Source organism: Stegostoma tigrinum, chromosome 22 (genome assembly GCF_030684315.1).
Source record: "Stegostoma tigrinum isolate sSteTig4 chromosome 22, sSteTig4.hap1, whole genome shotgun sequence".
NCBI classification, from domain to species: Eukaryota; Metazoa; Chordata; class Chondrichthyes; order Orectolobiformes; family Stegostomatidae; genus Stegostoma; species Stegostoma tigrinum.
In genome coordinates, this window is record NC_081375.1 from 22,783,319 (window position 1) to 22,799,220 (window position 15,902).

At 40.2% G+C, this 15,902-nt stretch overlaps 1 protein-coding gene across 2 annotated transcripts in view; it reads left to right on the forward strand.

The window, feature by feature from the left end:
- The first annotated feature begins 393 nt into the window (after positions 1-393).
- The window catches only part of LOC125463809 (cAMP-dependent protein kinase type I-alpha regulatory subunit), a 44,133-nt gene continuing 28,624 nt past the window's right edge, over positions 394-15,902 (forward strand). Inside the window, exons 1-2 of one of the 2 annotated variants that reach the window (XM_048555549.2) lie at positions 394-595; positions 684-883. In XM_048555549.2, coding sequence (XP_048411506.1) covers positions 713-883 — 171 coding nt within the window. In that variant the 5' untranslated portion in view covers positions 394-595; positions 684-712. The remainder of the gene's footprint in view (positions 596-683; positions 884-15,902) is intronic. The other variant, XM_048555548.2, reaches the window with a different exon arrangement.

The following is a 15,902-nucleotide window of genomic DNA, read 5'->3' on the forward strand; positions in this document are numbered from 1 at the left end:
TAAAATCTGAGCCTGACACGTTTTTGTTAATCGACTGTGTGGGTTGAAGGTGGGCATTTGAAGAATCCAGTGACATATCCGCCGTGATGTCCTTGAATGGTGTACAAGAGTGGCTCAAGGGCCTACGCTTGCTTAAATACCTACGCGGTGCGTGTGTCAGTTTATCCCCAACCTCGTGAAATTTGTAAACAGTGAGAGACGTGCAGGGGTAGCAGCACGTTGGTTCTGTGAGGGTACAGAGTGAATGCTTGAGTGCAGCGTGTAAACATGGAATGTGCGCGTTACAAGTGTGGTGTCCCGTGTATGTGCATACAACACACTGCACATACCATTTCCACAGGCCTGTGGTTTCCGCCTCCCCTCCCCCACCGCGGCTGAGAGCGAGGCGCATTGACGTCAGCGGCGCGGCTGCCTTCCGGTGGAGGTGACAGTGACTGAGGAAACTCGTCCTGCCGCAGTCGCTTTCTAACAGGCCCCTGTTCCTACGGATAAACTTGTTCAGCCTGTCGCCCCTAGGATCGGTGGGGGGGGGGGCGGAAAAGACAGGCCCATCGCCCTCCCGCTCCGACTGTCGACTTCGTTTTCTGTGGGGTGGGTAGGTTAGAGGAAGGGGGTGGATTGGAGGAGTAGGCGGCGAGTGGTCTCTCGGCGCCGAGTTAACTCGCTGTCGATCATTCCTCCAGGCTTCTGAAGCGTTAACTGGGTGGCTAAGATGGCGGCCGCGGGGAGCGGGGAAGAAGAGCGCAGCCTGCGAGAGTGTGAGCAGTATGTCCACAAGCACAACATCCAGCAGGTCCTCAAGGACTGCATCGTTCAGCTCTGCATCGCCAGGCCCGAGAAACCCATCACCTACCTCAGGGAATACTTCGAGAAACTCGAGAAAGTGAGTTGAGAGGGCAGCAGGTTTCATTTTCTCAAAGGAAAGGAGAGAGTAGCCTTGTTTATTTTGTTTGGGGCGTGTGGTGGTTGACGATTAAAGGACAGTTTGACTTTTTTTGCTTCGTGTATGATCAAGCTTCTGTAGTTGGTTGATGGCGAACGTGGCAGGCCGACGTTTTAGTGCTGACCTAGAAAAGAGTTTTGTTCGTGTTTGGTGCATATGTTATTAAGCAGTTAACGGACCAGAGACAAAAGCAAAGCCAAGCAGAATGTAAGCACTTGTTAAGATATTATCAGTGAGTCCTTTGATTGTTAACAACATTCTCGGTTTCATGAAGGTGAGTACCCGCGCGCTGAAAAAGATTAATGTAAAAAGTCTTTTTCGGACAGAGAAATCACCTGTTTAGCTTGGTGCAAAAGTATTGGACATTCAAGGTAATCAGTTTCCTATAGTCTATGCTCATGGCTGCAGTTTTGCTCCAAATACTAGTGACACTCGAGGGCCATTGGTGACTGCAACATTGACGTCAGAACGCTTTAGGTAAATCGTGGGTTGCTAGAAATGTGAAATCACTTTGCATCATCTTGTGATTTCCCAGAATTTGAATGAAGTAATTAGATGTATTCACATTCTTTTGTCTATCCAGTAAATTTCTTCCTGTCTTTTCTGTTCTCTCTTCCCTCCCTCTTTCCCCCCCACTAAAATGCACATAGTGTGGCCTCCAAGGTTTCCATTTAATTTCGGATCTATATATTGCCCCTTGTCATCTGATTATGACTGAATAAAGATTGCATGAGTAATAGTAAATTGTACTTAATTCATAATTCTTCACTAACAAGAGAATGATATTACTTCAGTGATGCGAAGTGTTGTTATTCACCGAAAGCAATATTTCACTCTGTAATCTTTCTACCACCTATAAGGCATAAATCAGGAGCTGTATGGAATACTCTGCATGTCGATATGAATGTGCCTGTTAAAACACTTGGAGCTCAATGATGCACAAAACATCCCATCATCGTTGTAAACATTCACCACTCTAAATCGTGCTTTGTTCTGACTTGGATGTATACCAGTCTGTCTTCATCACTGAGTCAAAATCCTGAAACTTGGTACTATGGCTGTATCATTATCATATGGACTACGTTGGTTTTTCTTTAAAGATGGCATAAGCACTTTGGCTGTGGGTGGCAGAGCTTTGCATACTTTGTGAAAATACTTTGTTTCTTCAAAAGTAGGGAAGGAAGTAATAATCAAATAAGTGGGTTCTTTTATATATTTTGTGCACAATGTTATCAGCAATGTTTCTGCAAGAATTAAAGCTTTGTGAAGGGAATGAAATTCTGAAGCCTCTTAAAAAGTGACCCAGTATAATTTCAGACATGTAGAAAAATCTGTTAAATATTACTGGCCAGTAAAATTCGCTTGTTTAAAATATCATCATTTCAGTTGATAGGGAAGTACATAATTTGTATTTTTTTACTTTGGGTTCTGGACAAAATCAAACACGTTTGACAATTGATACATGACTTGTAACCTGTGTAGTGTGATTGTCATGTATAGAATATTGAGCTGCTTTTAGCAAAAGTTCGGATTACATTAGTTTTAACATTGCTTAGTCATTTACCTGTTTTACGATTGAACTAGATGTCACTTGGTGGATAGATGAAGATTGATTAAATTGACAATGATTTGTTTATAAATCTAATTAAAAACAGTGCCACTTCTGACTAGTTGTTTTTCTTTCAAGAACAGTTTGTTTGCAGATAGGTTAGCTGATTATAAAGTAGGTCAAATTTGTTAAAAATGCTGGGAGTTATTAGAATTGATGAACAAAGTTAGCATGACAAAATAATTTTAAATTACTTAAAATTTTAGATTTAAAATTTTGGGGAATTCTAAAGGAATAAACATTCAATTCAAAATTGAACAAAATCATTGGGGAATCTTCAGAAATTCCCATTTTTAGTATGTAGCCAGCAGCACCAACTAGGAGTGGGGTTCAGTATTAAGGGCATTATAATGTATTACTGAGGTTGGCTTAGTATATCCTGATAATTTTTGAACACTATAGCTCCAAAGGACATGATTGTAGCAAAAGGGGCAGTGAAGCTGATTTCTCAAGAATTGAATTGAGTCAAGAGGGAGGCTTTAATACTTTTTATTTGTACCAGCAAAAGAGTGTTTATTTTTGGCATATTGCTTTTTAAAAAAAATAACATTTTGACTGGTGCTAAAGATTTGAGAGACTGAGAAAGATAAGCCAAGGCAAACATTTAAAAACTGAATTACTTCAGAATGACACTGAACTGGAAGTTTGCAAAATAAGTTGTTGCAGAGGAGTAATTCTTGTACTTGACATCCATTGCTAATTGGAAGACAAATCCCAAGTATAGATATGTTTTTTTAAAAATGTGCTCATAGAATGTGGGTGTCATTTGTAAGTTAATGCTTATTGGCCATCTATAAATACTCTTTTTAGAAAGTCATGATGAACTGCCTTCTTGAACCATTATAGTCCATTCACAGTAGGGGCACCCACAGTGCTATTACGAGTTCTAGTATTTTGACCCAGTAAGAATAAAGGAGTGAATGGTGATATAGTTTCAAGCCCATATGGTGTGTGCCTAGGAAGAAAACTTGCATTAATCTGCCGTCCCAGTCCTTCAAGGTGGTAGAGGTCTCTGGTTTGGATTGTGCTGTGGAGGACACTTGGTGAGTTACATCTTATGGTTGATAAAGGCTATGGTCTTGTGATATTAATCTAGAAACTCCCCTAATGATCTGTGACCTACAGTTCGCGTGCTGCCACAGCAGATAATGGAATTTGAATTCTTCCAAAAAAGAGCCCGGAATTAAGAATCTACTAATGACCATGGAACTGTTTGTCACCGTAATGTCTTTGAGGGAAGTTAAACTACCATCCTTCCCTTACCTGGCCTACATATGACTTCAGGCCCATAGCAATGTGGTTGACTCTTAACTGCCCTCTGAAGTGGCCTGGCTAGACGCTCAGTTGTACAGGCTTCCAACTATATCACTAATGAATTTGGATGCCAATCAAATGGGCCTCTTTATACCAACAATGTCCTGATTTGAGCCTTATCAATAGTGGTCAGGCTTAGGGGAGATAGAGCATGAGTTACTATGGGGTTCTGAAACTCTTGACTGGTTCTTGTAGCCATATTGTTCTTTAAAGGCTATTTCTGTTCCATTTTTGGCCAATTTTGACCCTCACAGTGGGAATTCTCAACATGAAGAGGCATCATATTTGAGATGGTCATTACCTGAGATTTGTGTGGCACAAATATTAGTTTTTTTTATCAGCCTAAGCCTTAATTTTGTCCATGTCCTGCTGCAAATGGATACAGACTGCTTTACTTTGATTACATGATGTTCAGCACCAGCCACAATCACCAATATTTATCACCTTACGGAGGAAAGGTCATTGAAGTAGATGAAATGATTGAGGTTAGGATACTACTCTGAGGAACTACTGTAGTGATGGTGGGGCTGGGGTGGCTGATCTTCAACAACCATGACCATCTTCTGTTGTGCTAGGTGTGACTCCCATTTTGCAAGTCTTCATGTTGCCGTAGTTAGTCACTACTGCCTTGTTATACTCACCTTAGCTGATGTTCACCTTACGTCCATGTTTGGACCAAGGCCGTAGTGAGGTCAGAGATAGTGAGAACTGCTGATGCTGGAGGAACACAGCAGGCCAGGCAGCATCTGAGGAGCAGGAAAGCTGACGTTGTGGGTCAGGACACTTCTTCAGAAATAGGAAAACCTCTACTGAGGTCAGATGCTGATTTCACCCTGAGTTTAGGTTATGCCAGGCTTATGAACAAGTCATTCCTTTGCAAGTATTGCTTCAAAGCTTTGTTAACATCTCCTATCATGTTACTGATGCATGCGGTAGATTGAAGTGATAATTAGCTGGGTTTTTGTCCTGATTTTTGTGCACAACACATATTTGGGTAACTTGCCATGCTGCTGGGCAGATGCTAGTGTTGTAATTGTACTGGAACAGCTTGGCTAGGGGTGTAGTCAGTTCTGGACCACATAGCAGTACGAATGCTGGAATGATGGCAGGGCCTTTCCTGTATCTGATATTTTCAATCATTTCTTTATCGCGTAAAGTGAATCTAGTTTTAGGCTGGTATCTGTGATGTTGGGAACCTCGGCTGAGATGCATCATCCTCAGCTTTGAAGATGAATATAAATTCTTCTGCTTTGTCTATTGCACTGATATGCTCAATTGTTGAGGGATTTTTATGGAGCCTCCCTCCTTGCAATCTACTAAGTTGTCCTCTGCCAGTTTTTAACTAGATGTGTAGCACTGCAGGGTATAGATATGACCTGTCGATTGTGGAATCGCTTAGCCCTGTTTAATATATGCTGCTTATATTATTGGCTGTAGAGGTGGTACTGGAGGATTGGTAATGTGCTGTTATTAAGAGGGATAATTTGGATAGCCACAGTCCAGTCAATGTAACCTTTCTAATAGGAAATATATGGGGAAAAGGTCTGAGGGTTTGTATAAATCTTCACTTAAGGTGTTATAGATTGGCCATGCCTAATTAATGTGGAATTGTTCGAGGAAGATGGTGTCTAATTTGATTTGACTTTGACAGTAGAATTAAGAGGGAATTGATGAGTGGTGAATTAGTGCAACCGATCTGAATTTTATCTGGAGTAATGGCAAGGCACAAAGTGATTTGGATTAGAAGGCATTCTGCAGGGCTCAGCATTGGGTTTGTTACATCTGGTGATATATCTCAATAATTTAGAAAAGTATGTAGGAGTTATGATTAAGTTTGCAGATGGGCAAAAATTGATCTAATAGGGAGGAAAAAAGATTATAGGAAAATATCAATTAATGAGGTTGGGGAGAAAATGTTAAATGGAAGAACATTGGCAAGTGCAGAGAGAGGAACTTTACCTGTCGGCAGATTTTTTTTTGAAGGTGATTGGTCAGGTACATACTCTGGTTATTTTTCTTCATTTAGCTGAGTTGTAGGATACAAGAGCAACAATTTATTGCCAGTAATGTCTGGATACTCCACCACAACTAGAATACAGCGTACAACCTATAAGGATGGATGTGCTTGCCCTGAAGAAAATACAGAAGAGTTGGGGATGTCACTGAGCTTTAGTGAAGGTGAAGGATTGTATAGGCTGAGGTTTTCTTTGGAATAGAGAAGCTGAGGGGTTAATTAATATGTATTAAAGTTTATGGGGTCTAGATAGTGGATGAGAAAGGTCTGTTTGCCTTATCAGTGAGGTCAGTATATACCTTTTCAAAACAAATGATAGGAGACTTACAGGGGAATTGAATTTCTGCCTGTAGGTTGATAGGGCCTGAATTCTCTGAGAGAAGCAGAATCTCATGACATTTTTAAAAATGTATTTGGGCATGTGGCTGATGTGCCATAATCAATTCAGCTATCAACCAAGAGCTGAAAACTGGGATTTGACTGAATAGCTTTTCCACAGTCAACATGGCCATGTTGAAATGAAAGGCCTTCTCCAATGTAAATTTCTATGATCTGACTTCTTTCAATTGAATCATTATTGTTTATGGGAACAAACTGATCTCAACTTATAGTCTTGTGCCCTGCTCCTTTTTAAACTTGTAGGAAAAGCTCAGTGAGTTTTCCTACAGAAGAAAATTCCAACTTGTCAATACTGAGGTGGCGGAGGTGGGGTTCCAGAGAGGTGATGGCAAAGAGCCCTTGACAAGTTGTAACAGTCACAATTCAGCAGTGATTCTGGGGTCAGTGAATGTTTAAGGTGCTGCTGCTGATGGACCAGCATGCCTGTATTATGCTTGATTTTGAGCTGCAAGAACTGTTCTGAATCCATCCCATTTAGCATGGTCGTGCAGTACAAAATGCAGGTATCCCCATTATGAAGAAATGACAACTGTCTCTGTAAATATTAGTGGTGACTGCTATGAATACGGTAATAGATGCATCTGTGACAAGCAGGTTGGTGAGGATAATTCTTTTTTCCCCTCTTGGTATTCTCTCCACCTGCTCCAGATCTGTCTGGTCTGGTAGCTGTATTTTTCAGAATCCAACTAGCTTGCTCAGTAGGTAGTATTACTGAACCACTTGAGATTCTGGATATTGCAGTTCCTCGCCATGAATGTTCTGTCCCCTTCTTACCCTCCTGTTTCTTCCAGGTGAACTTCAACTTGGAGTGTTAATTTGCCCGCTGAGCATGGGTATAAAGTGGTTATCAGCAGGTTTCTGTGCCTATTTTTGGCCTGTTGCCATGGTACCTTCATAGGGTCTGAAGTCAGTCAGCACTTTCAGGTCTGTCCTCTTCCCTAATATACCATTATGCCGTCACCTTAGTTGGGCGTAAAGCACTAGTGGATCAAAAGGTTTCGAGGGATGGAGATGGATTCTGGCTGAAAAAAATATTTTTGTGCGTGACTGTCAGACTGTTTCACTAGTCTGTGTGACAGATCTCCTAATTTTTGCACTAGTTTTTGTTGTTAGTGTGTTGGATTTTATATAGTTGGTCAAGTTCAATAAGTTCAATCCACAATAATCTCCCAGTTACTTGGTTACCATGACTGTGTTTGTTTCTACCAGTTTTATTCTAGTTTGACTTAATGAACTGAGTTTAAATTCCCCAACTGCTGTTGGAATTTAATATTTTGTTTCTGAGGCAATAGTTCAGTCTCTGGATTATTTGTGCATCAAGATAACCCGTTATGCTGTTGTACCTGTGATGCATTCTGCCTGGTGTCAATTGTAGAAGGTCTGCTTGTGACATTGAGTTACTGAAGTCATATCCACCATGCTAGTCTGATGTTGAATTTGCATGAGCTATTACATAAAGATGACACTGATCTTTTATTTAAAAATTTTCATTTCTTCATTCAAAGAAAGCAAATGTCACCAAATTGAATGGTTTATCTAATAGCTGCAGACTAATATAGGTACAAGAGTTCCTCGTAACACTAGTGTTAAAAACAGTACATAGCAAATTGCTTTTAATGTCCTTCCGTTTGTAAAATGCTGTATAGATGCAAGTATTGCCCAGAAATTTGACTAGCCATATGATTAGGAAGAATGCCAATGCTGATGCCTAAAATTAGATGGTCAGAGATAAATCTGAGCACCAAATAATAGTCAATACAGTGAAAAATGTGTTAATCCCCCCTGCTAACTTGTTTCTTGCAATTTAGCTTTAATATTTCTGCTTTTCAGTGCAAACTATTTGTTAAAAGGTAGTTTTTATAGTATAGAGAAGTGTAAACTTCTTTCAAATGTAAAACATACCGAGCTAAAATGGCACTAAGGATATGTAGCTTGACAGTAAGTTGCTTCACAAAAATTGGTTGATTGGTCTAGGCCCGAAACATCAGCTTTTCTGCTCCTGAGATGCTGCTTGGCCTGCTGTGTTCATCCAGCTTCACACTTTGTTATCTTGGATTCCCCAGCATCTGCAGTTCCCATTATCTCTGATTCCAAAGCATGTTCCTTTTCCACTCTCCTATTTTCTTAACAAGCAGTCTGTGAGCTAATTCAGTTTGTGTGATAGTGTTAAATGGCATGTTGGCTCAGCAGTTAGCACTGCTGCTTCGCAGTGCCCTGGTTCAATTCCACACTTGAGTGAATGTCTGTGTGGACTTTACACATTCTCCCCGTGTCTGAGTGGGTTTCCTCAAAGCCCAAAGATGTGCAGGTTTAGGTGGATTAGCCAAGGGTTAAAGAGTTAGGCTTGGGGTTGGATCAGGGTGTGATATTATAGAGGGTCAGTGTGGTCCCTATGGGCCAAATGGTCTGCTTCCACACTCTAGGGATTCTGTGATTCTCTACGAACCTAATAGATAGAAGTCTGGAATCATGGCATCCCGAAATGTAAATTTACTTGCTTTGTAAGAGGTAAAACTGAGTAAATTCCAAGGAAAGATTACGAAAACTCAGATTCTATTCCCTGCAATTAAGTTTGTGGAGTGATTTAGTGGACATTTCAAGATATAAAGGTGAACTGATAATGGAGATTATTTATGCTGGTTGGGGAATCTAAAGGTTAGAGTCAGATCTTTCAGTATAGTAGTGAAATTAGGCAACACTTTGACACATGCAAGATTAAATGAGGTGATCAAAAACTTGAGTTGCGTCTTTAAAAGTGAGGTGGATAAATTACTAAGATAATGAAATGCGAGGCTGGATGAACACAGCAGGCCCAGCGGCATCTCAGGAGCACAAAAGCAGACGTTTCAGGCCTAGACCCTTCATCAGAGAGCTAAATTACTATCCATTTCTGATACAGTTCCGGCAACTCGATGTTACAATTTGGTGGCTTTTCAATGATGCTACCAGGAATGGTGGGCTCCTAAACTTCACAGAAGATTTGGGTTTGCAAAGGGTTTTGTGAATTTGTAGCATCTATTGAAATGTTTCTCATCAGGTGGTAGATTTGTCTATTATAAGAAATAGAAAAAAAAATCAATACAAGCTCTATTAATGCTTGTTGTGTGCAAGGGAAAACCTGCTTTTATATAACTGAGACAAACCCCAGAATCCAGTGTAACCTGGAGTTTATGCACTTAGAAAGTATGACTAATGTCTTTTTTTAAACAAAAGACAATTCTGTATCAAAAATGGTTTTTCTCTTTTTCTGCATCACAGTCTCTAATCATGGGCAATATTGTTTACTAAAATATTACCTAAAATGATTGATGACCATTTTCGGGGAAGTGTGAACTATTAAATGTTTACGTTTGTTCTCTGCAGTTGAAACAAGAAATGCTTGAAGTTTCCTGAAAAGATGACCTGCAATTATGTAATGCGGACTTTCAGAGAAAAAGGTTGCCATACCAGAGATCCTATTTGTTTTTATTTTCCTTGATTCTGCATCATCTGTGTCAGTCTTCACCAAAGAGGTTACTAGCATGCCAGAAATGACAGATGAAACTCCAAGAAAATTTATAATTACTGAAGAAACATTACTAAATAAATTTGAACTGGGTTGACAAGTCCCTGGGTCCTGATGGTTCTCATCTTAGGGTATCAAAAGAGGTGAAGTAGTTACGATGGTTTTGATTTTCTAGAATTCAAGATCCATGGAATGTTCCTTTTAGATTGGAAAAAAAGCTCATGTAATACCTTTTATTCAAAAAGAGAAGTAGGCAGAAAGCAGAAAATTACACTAAGCACCTATCCTAGGGAAAATGTTAGGTTTTTACTAAAGATGCTGTAACAGGGCACTGGATAAGGTCAATGTGATAAGCCAGAGCTGCTAATGGTCTTGTCAAAAGGAAATCGTAGAACATAGAACAATACAGCGCAGAACAGGCCCTTCGGCCCTCTATGTTGCACCGACCTGTGAACTAATCTTAATCCTTTCAATTCTAGTAGCCTGTAACTCAGTAGTTTCCTCTACAACATTCACCTGTTCCTCAGTGAAAACAGATGAGAAATAATCATTTATCACCTCTCTGATCTCCACAGGGTCCACACACAACTTCCCACTTCTGTCTTTGACTGGCCCTATTCCTACCCTATTCGTCCTTAGATGTTTAATTCATGTTTAATTTATTGGATTTCTTTGCAGAAGAAACCTGGATTGTAGATAAAGGGGAGCCAATTTATTGTACGTGAAGTACCAAAAAGCCTTTCAAAAGGTGTCACATCAAAGGTTATTGTAGAAAATGAAAACCCATGGTATTGGAGGTAATGTGTTGCCACAGCTTGGCTAATATGACTGGCTAATAGGAAGCAGAGAGTAGGAACAAATGGGTCATCTTCAGGCTGGCAGAATGTTGTGCACGGAGTGCCACAGGATTTAGTGTTGGGGCCTCAATCTTTTACAGTTTTCTTTAAATTATTTGGATGAAGTGGTTGATGGAATGGTAGCTAAATTGCAGATGATACCGGCAGGAAAGTGAGTTGTGAAAATGATATAAGGAGCCTACAAAGGGATATGGATGGCTTAGGTGAATGAGCAAAGATCTATATGCTAGTGACTTATGACCTGCTGCAAGGATGCCCATTTTGAAGTTGTCCTCCTCCCTCTGGAAAGACCTCAGTAAATCTCTCTCCCACTGCAACTCTGGTAATCTCTGCCTTGATGCTCTTTGACCACATACTTAAATAAACTCAGTACTACAGCCACATCTCTTTTCTCAGTACAGTGCTGAAGAAGGGTTTGGATCTGAAACGTCGATTTGCCTACTCCTCTGCTGCTGCCTGACCTGCTGTGTTCCTCCACCTTCATACTGTGGACGTCGACTCCAGCATCTGCAGTTCTTGCTATTTCCTAGTGGAATGTTAGGTTTGTGAGGGAAATTGTTTGCGAGAGTAGGGAGGTTATGCTCTAGTTAAAAATGGCATTGGTCAGACCATGTCTGGAGCACAGTGTACAGTTCTGGTTGCTCTACTTACAGAAGGATGTTAATGTATGAGAAGTAGTTCAGAGAAGTTTTGAGACTAATACCTGGAATGAGCGGATTTCTTTGAGAAAAGGCCGGTCAGGCTAGGCTTTTACCTTCTGAAGTTTAGAAGTCAGGTGACTTGATTGAAACATATGATCCTGAGGGGACTTGACCAGGTGGATGTGGAAAATTGTTTCCGCTTGATGGAGAATCTGTAATGGGTCTTAATTTAAAAATTGGTGCGAGGGGCATTTAAGATGCAGATGAGGAAAAAAATTGAGGATTGAGTCCCTGGAATCCCTTCTTTGAAAGGCAGTGGATACAGAATTTTTAAATATTTTGAAGGTAGTGGTAGATTCCTAATTACCATGGGGTGAATGATTATTGGGGATATGCTGGAAAGTAGGGTTCAGGTTAAACTCAGATGAGTCATGGTCTTAATGAATAATGGAGGAGGCTCAAAGAACTAAGTGGTTGAATCTGGTTTCTTGTTCATATATTTGTCTTGGCGTAGCACCTTGCCCCATTCGTAAGTTAAATCTAAAGATTTCCTGAACATGCACACTGGATTTGAACAGGCTGTAAATTTATTCCCAAAATTTTAGATGCAGCAGAATCTTATTGTAAGCAAGCAAATAATTAAAATATTCTGCAGTTCTAAAGAGGCCATTAGACTCTAAGTTAACTATGATGTCTCTCTCTACCGATGCGGTTAGATCTGTGGATCTTCAGCAATTTGTTTTTGTTTCAGATCTTCATCATCCCCAGTTCTTTGTTTTAATTAAAATATTGAACTCCTCAAATGAGGTCTTTTGTTTCTTTTGTCACGAGGATCTACTTACTGCAGAAGTACCTTTAGCCCTGAAAGAGAAACAAACTTAGAGACATTAAAAATAGGAAACTGAATAGGCCACATGGTCCTTCTAGCCTGTTGTCATTGAGTATTGATGTTGGCTACTCGTCCTGCTTAATATCCTGTTCATGCTTCACCACCACGACCCCCCCCCCCCCCCCCCCGGACCATATCCTTCAATCGCTTTAGCCCTAAGAACTATATCTGACTCCTCCTCGAAAACATTCATTGTTTTTGCCTAGGCCACTTTTTATGGTAGAGAATTCCATGGGCTCACCACATACTGGGAGAAGACATTTCTCCTCATTCCAGTCCTAAATGACCTAGACTGTCCAGAATTTTACAGGTTTGTGATTTCCCCTCATTCTTATAAACTCCAGTGATTATACCCTTAACTGATCCAGTCTATCACCATTTGCCAGTCCTGCTACCCAGGAATCAGTAAGGTAAACTGACTGGGTACGTGTTCTCTCCCTTCGGAGTAAAATTTCTACTATTCTTAAAAAAAATGGACTTAGTTTGCGATTTCACCTTAGAACATAGAACATAGAACAGTACAGCACAGAACAGGCCCTTCAGCCCACAATGTTGTGCCGACCATTGATCCTCATGGATGCACCCTCAAATTTCTGTGACCATATGCATGTCCAGCAGTCTCTTAAATGACCCCAATGACCTTGCTTCCACAACTGCTGCTGGCAACGCATTCCATGCTCTCACAACTCTCTGCGTAAAGAACCTGCCTCTGACATCCCCTCTATACTTTCCACCAACCAGCTTAAAACTATGACCCCTCGTGCTAGCCATTTCTGCCCTGGGAAATAGTCTCTGGCTATCGACTCTATCTATGCCTCTCATTATCTTGTATACCTCAATTAGGTCCCCTCTCCTCCTCCTTTTCTCCAATGAAAAGAGACCGAGCTCAGTCAACCTCTCTTCATAAGATAAGCCCTCCAGTCCAGGCAGCATCCTGGTAAACCTCCTCTGAACCCTCTCCAAAGCATCCACATCTTTCCTATAATAGGGCGCCCAGAACTGGACGCAGTATTCCAAGTGCGGTCTAACCAAAGTTTTATAGAGCTGCAACAAGATCTCACGACTCTTAAACTCAATCCCCCTGTTAATGAAAGCCAAAACACCATATGCTTTCTTAACAACCCTCTACCTTAGTCATGTATATGTTCCAGTTCTTTATTTTTTTCTGTAAAATGATTGAGTCAATTATACTTTGATTTCAGCTGGCTTGTTTGTGAATATTGTTAATTTACTTGGTTGTGTAATATGTTTTGTGATTGTTATTAGAGACTTGCATTCACTTTTGGTGAACATTTTAAATAATGCCATAAAACTGTTAAGTCCTTTATGGGTAGTTTTGAGGTCAGCAGTAACAACTATTCCGATGCAGTAAAGTATAAAGATTGAGTCATTATACAAGATATACGTATGCAAAATTTGAATTATAGATTAACAGTTGTAGATGCTGCCCTACAATGCCTGGATGGAAAAAAAATTGGGAAATAAGATTAATATGCACAGGGGTTTTCTGCCATATGTGGGAAGAACATGATATTAAATGAAAATATTTTGAACAGGTATTTTTGCTGTAATATGTTTTGTTAATGTGATTGAATAGTGGATGCTGTTTGGATAATGTGAACTTTCTGCTGTATAGGTGTAGTGATTTCCCTATGATGCAATTTTCTGAAGTATGAAGTTACATTCCTGTGTGACCATCAGGTTATTGGAGCAATACCTGTACTTGCTGTTGGGTTAGATACAATGTATCAACTTGGGTATTTCATGACCTTACAACAAACACTAGGTTTACTATTCACTGGTATGGCAAATTGTCTTAGTACTGTCAATTAAAATCAGAGCATTTAACAGGAGTTGCTTAAAGTTACGTTAAAATACTTGGCAGTATTTTAGGTCACATGGTTCATTTATATAGCTATAAAGCATGAGTGCAAGCCTGAATTCCTTTTAAACTGGAGTTAAAGATTATCAATTTAGAGGTGAAAGGTGTGATCTTTTAAAGGTTGTGGTAAAAGAATTATATGCTATACAAGATTTTGCAAAAAGATGCTGAGTCCTAGTTTGCAGAAATCAGTGTTTTGCCTTTCCCCTGATTTTTATTTTGCACTGTACGTAAGATAAGATAATATAGGGAAGAATCCCCTATTATGGCTTTTGAAAGTATTTGCGTTGTCATGTGTAAACTAATGCGTACAGTTCCATGAAATGGACAATGGCAAACATTCAAGGAACATGGGAGGGCTGCAACAACTGTTTATTTCAGCCTGACACAAACAGAATGGGTAAGGGGGCCAAAGGACGGCTTATAAAGGAAATTAGAGAGAGTATCTGATCCAAGGAAGAAGCTTACAGATTGGCCCAGAAAAATGTCTGAGGATTGGGAGCAGTTTAGAATTCAGCAAAGAAGGACCAAGGGGAAAACACAGCATGAAAGTAAACTTGCAGGGAACATGAAGACTGACACTACGGGTTTCTGTAGGTATGTGAAGAGAAAGATTGATAAGACAAATATAGGTCCCCTATAGACAAATGCAGGAATGTATCATATGGGACAAAGAAATGGCTGAGTAACTGAATACATTGGTTGTGCCCTCATATGAGGACACAAATCAGATACCAAAATGTTGGAAACACAATATCTAGTGAGAGGCAAGAATTGAGGGAGATCAATATTGGTAAAGAAATGGTGCTGTGAAAATTGAGATTGAAGGTGGATAAACCCCCCAGGGCCAAATAATCTACATCCTAGAGTACTTAAGGAAGTTGTTCTAGAAATAATGGATGTATTGGTGGTTATCTTCCAAGGTGCTGTAGATTCTGGAACCGTCCCTGCAGATTGGAGGGTAACTCATGTCACTCCAATATTCAAAAAGGGAGGTAGAGAGAAAATAGGTAATTATAGATCAGGTAAGCCTAACATCAGTAGTGCGGAAAATACTCAAATCCATTATCAAGGACTTTATATCAGAAAATTTAGAAAGCAGTGGCAGGGTCAGACAGTCAGCATGGATTTTTGAAGGGGGAAATCACACTTGACAAATCTGTTTCAATTCTATGAAGATGTATCTAGTAGGGATCACTAGGGGAGGCCAGTTGATATAATTTATTTGGATTTACAGAAAGTGTTTGACAAAGTCCTGCATAAGGGATTATTGTGCAAGATTAAAGCGCCTGGGATTGGATGGAAGTGTATTGAAATAGATAAAAAACTGGTTGGCAGAGAGGAAACAAAAAGTAGGAATTAATGGGTCCTTTTCAAATTGGCAGGCAGTAGTTTGTTGAGTGTCAATGGGATCATTGCTGGGAGCCCAGCTATTCACAATATATATTAATGATTTAGATGAGGGATCAAAATGTAACATCTCAATGTTTGCAGATGATACCAAGTTGGGTGGGTGGATGGACTTCGAGGATGCAAAGATCCTTCAGCGTGATCTGGACAAGTTGGGTGGGTGGGGAAATCCAATGGCAAAATGCAATATAATTTGGATAAATGAGGTTATTCACTTGGGAAACAAAAAGTAGTCAGATTACTACCTGAATGGTTGTATATTGGGAGAGGGGAATGTGCAGTGGGACCTGGGTGACCTTGTGCACCAATTGCTGAAGTTTAGCATGCAGGTGTGGCAGGCGGTAAAGAAGGAAAATGGTATGTTGGTCTTCATTGCAAGAGGTTTACAGTGCAGGAGCAGGGATGTGGTGTTGGAGTCATACAGCATCTTGGTGAGATC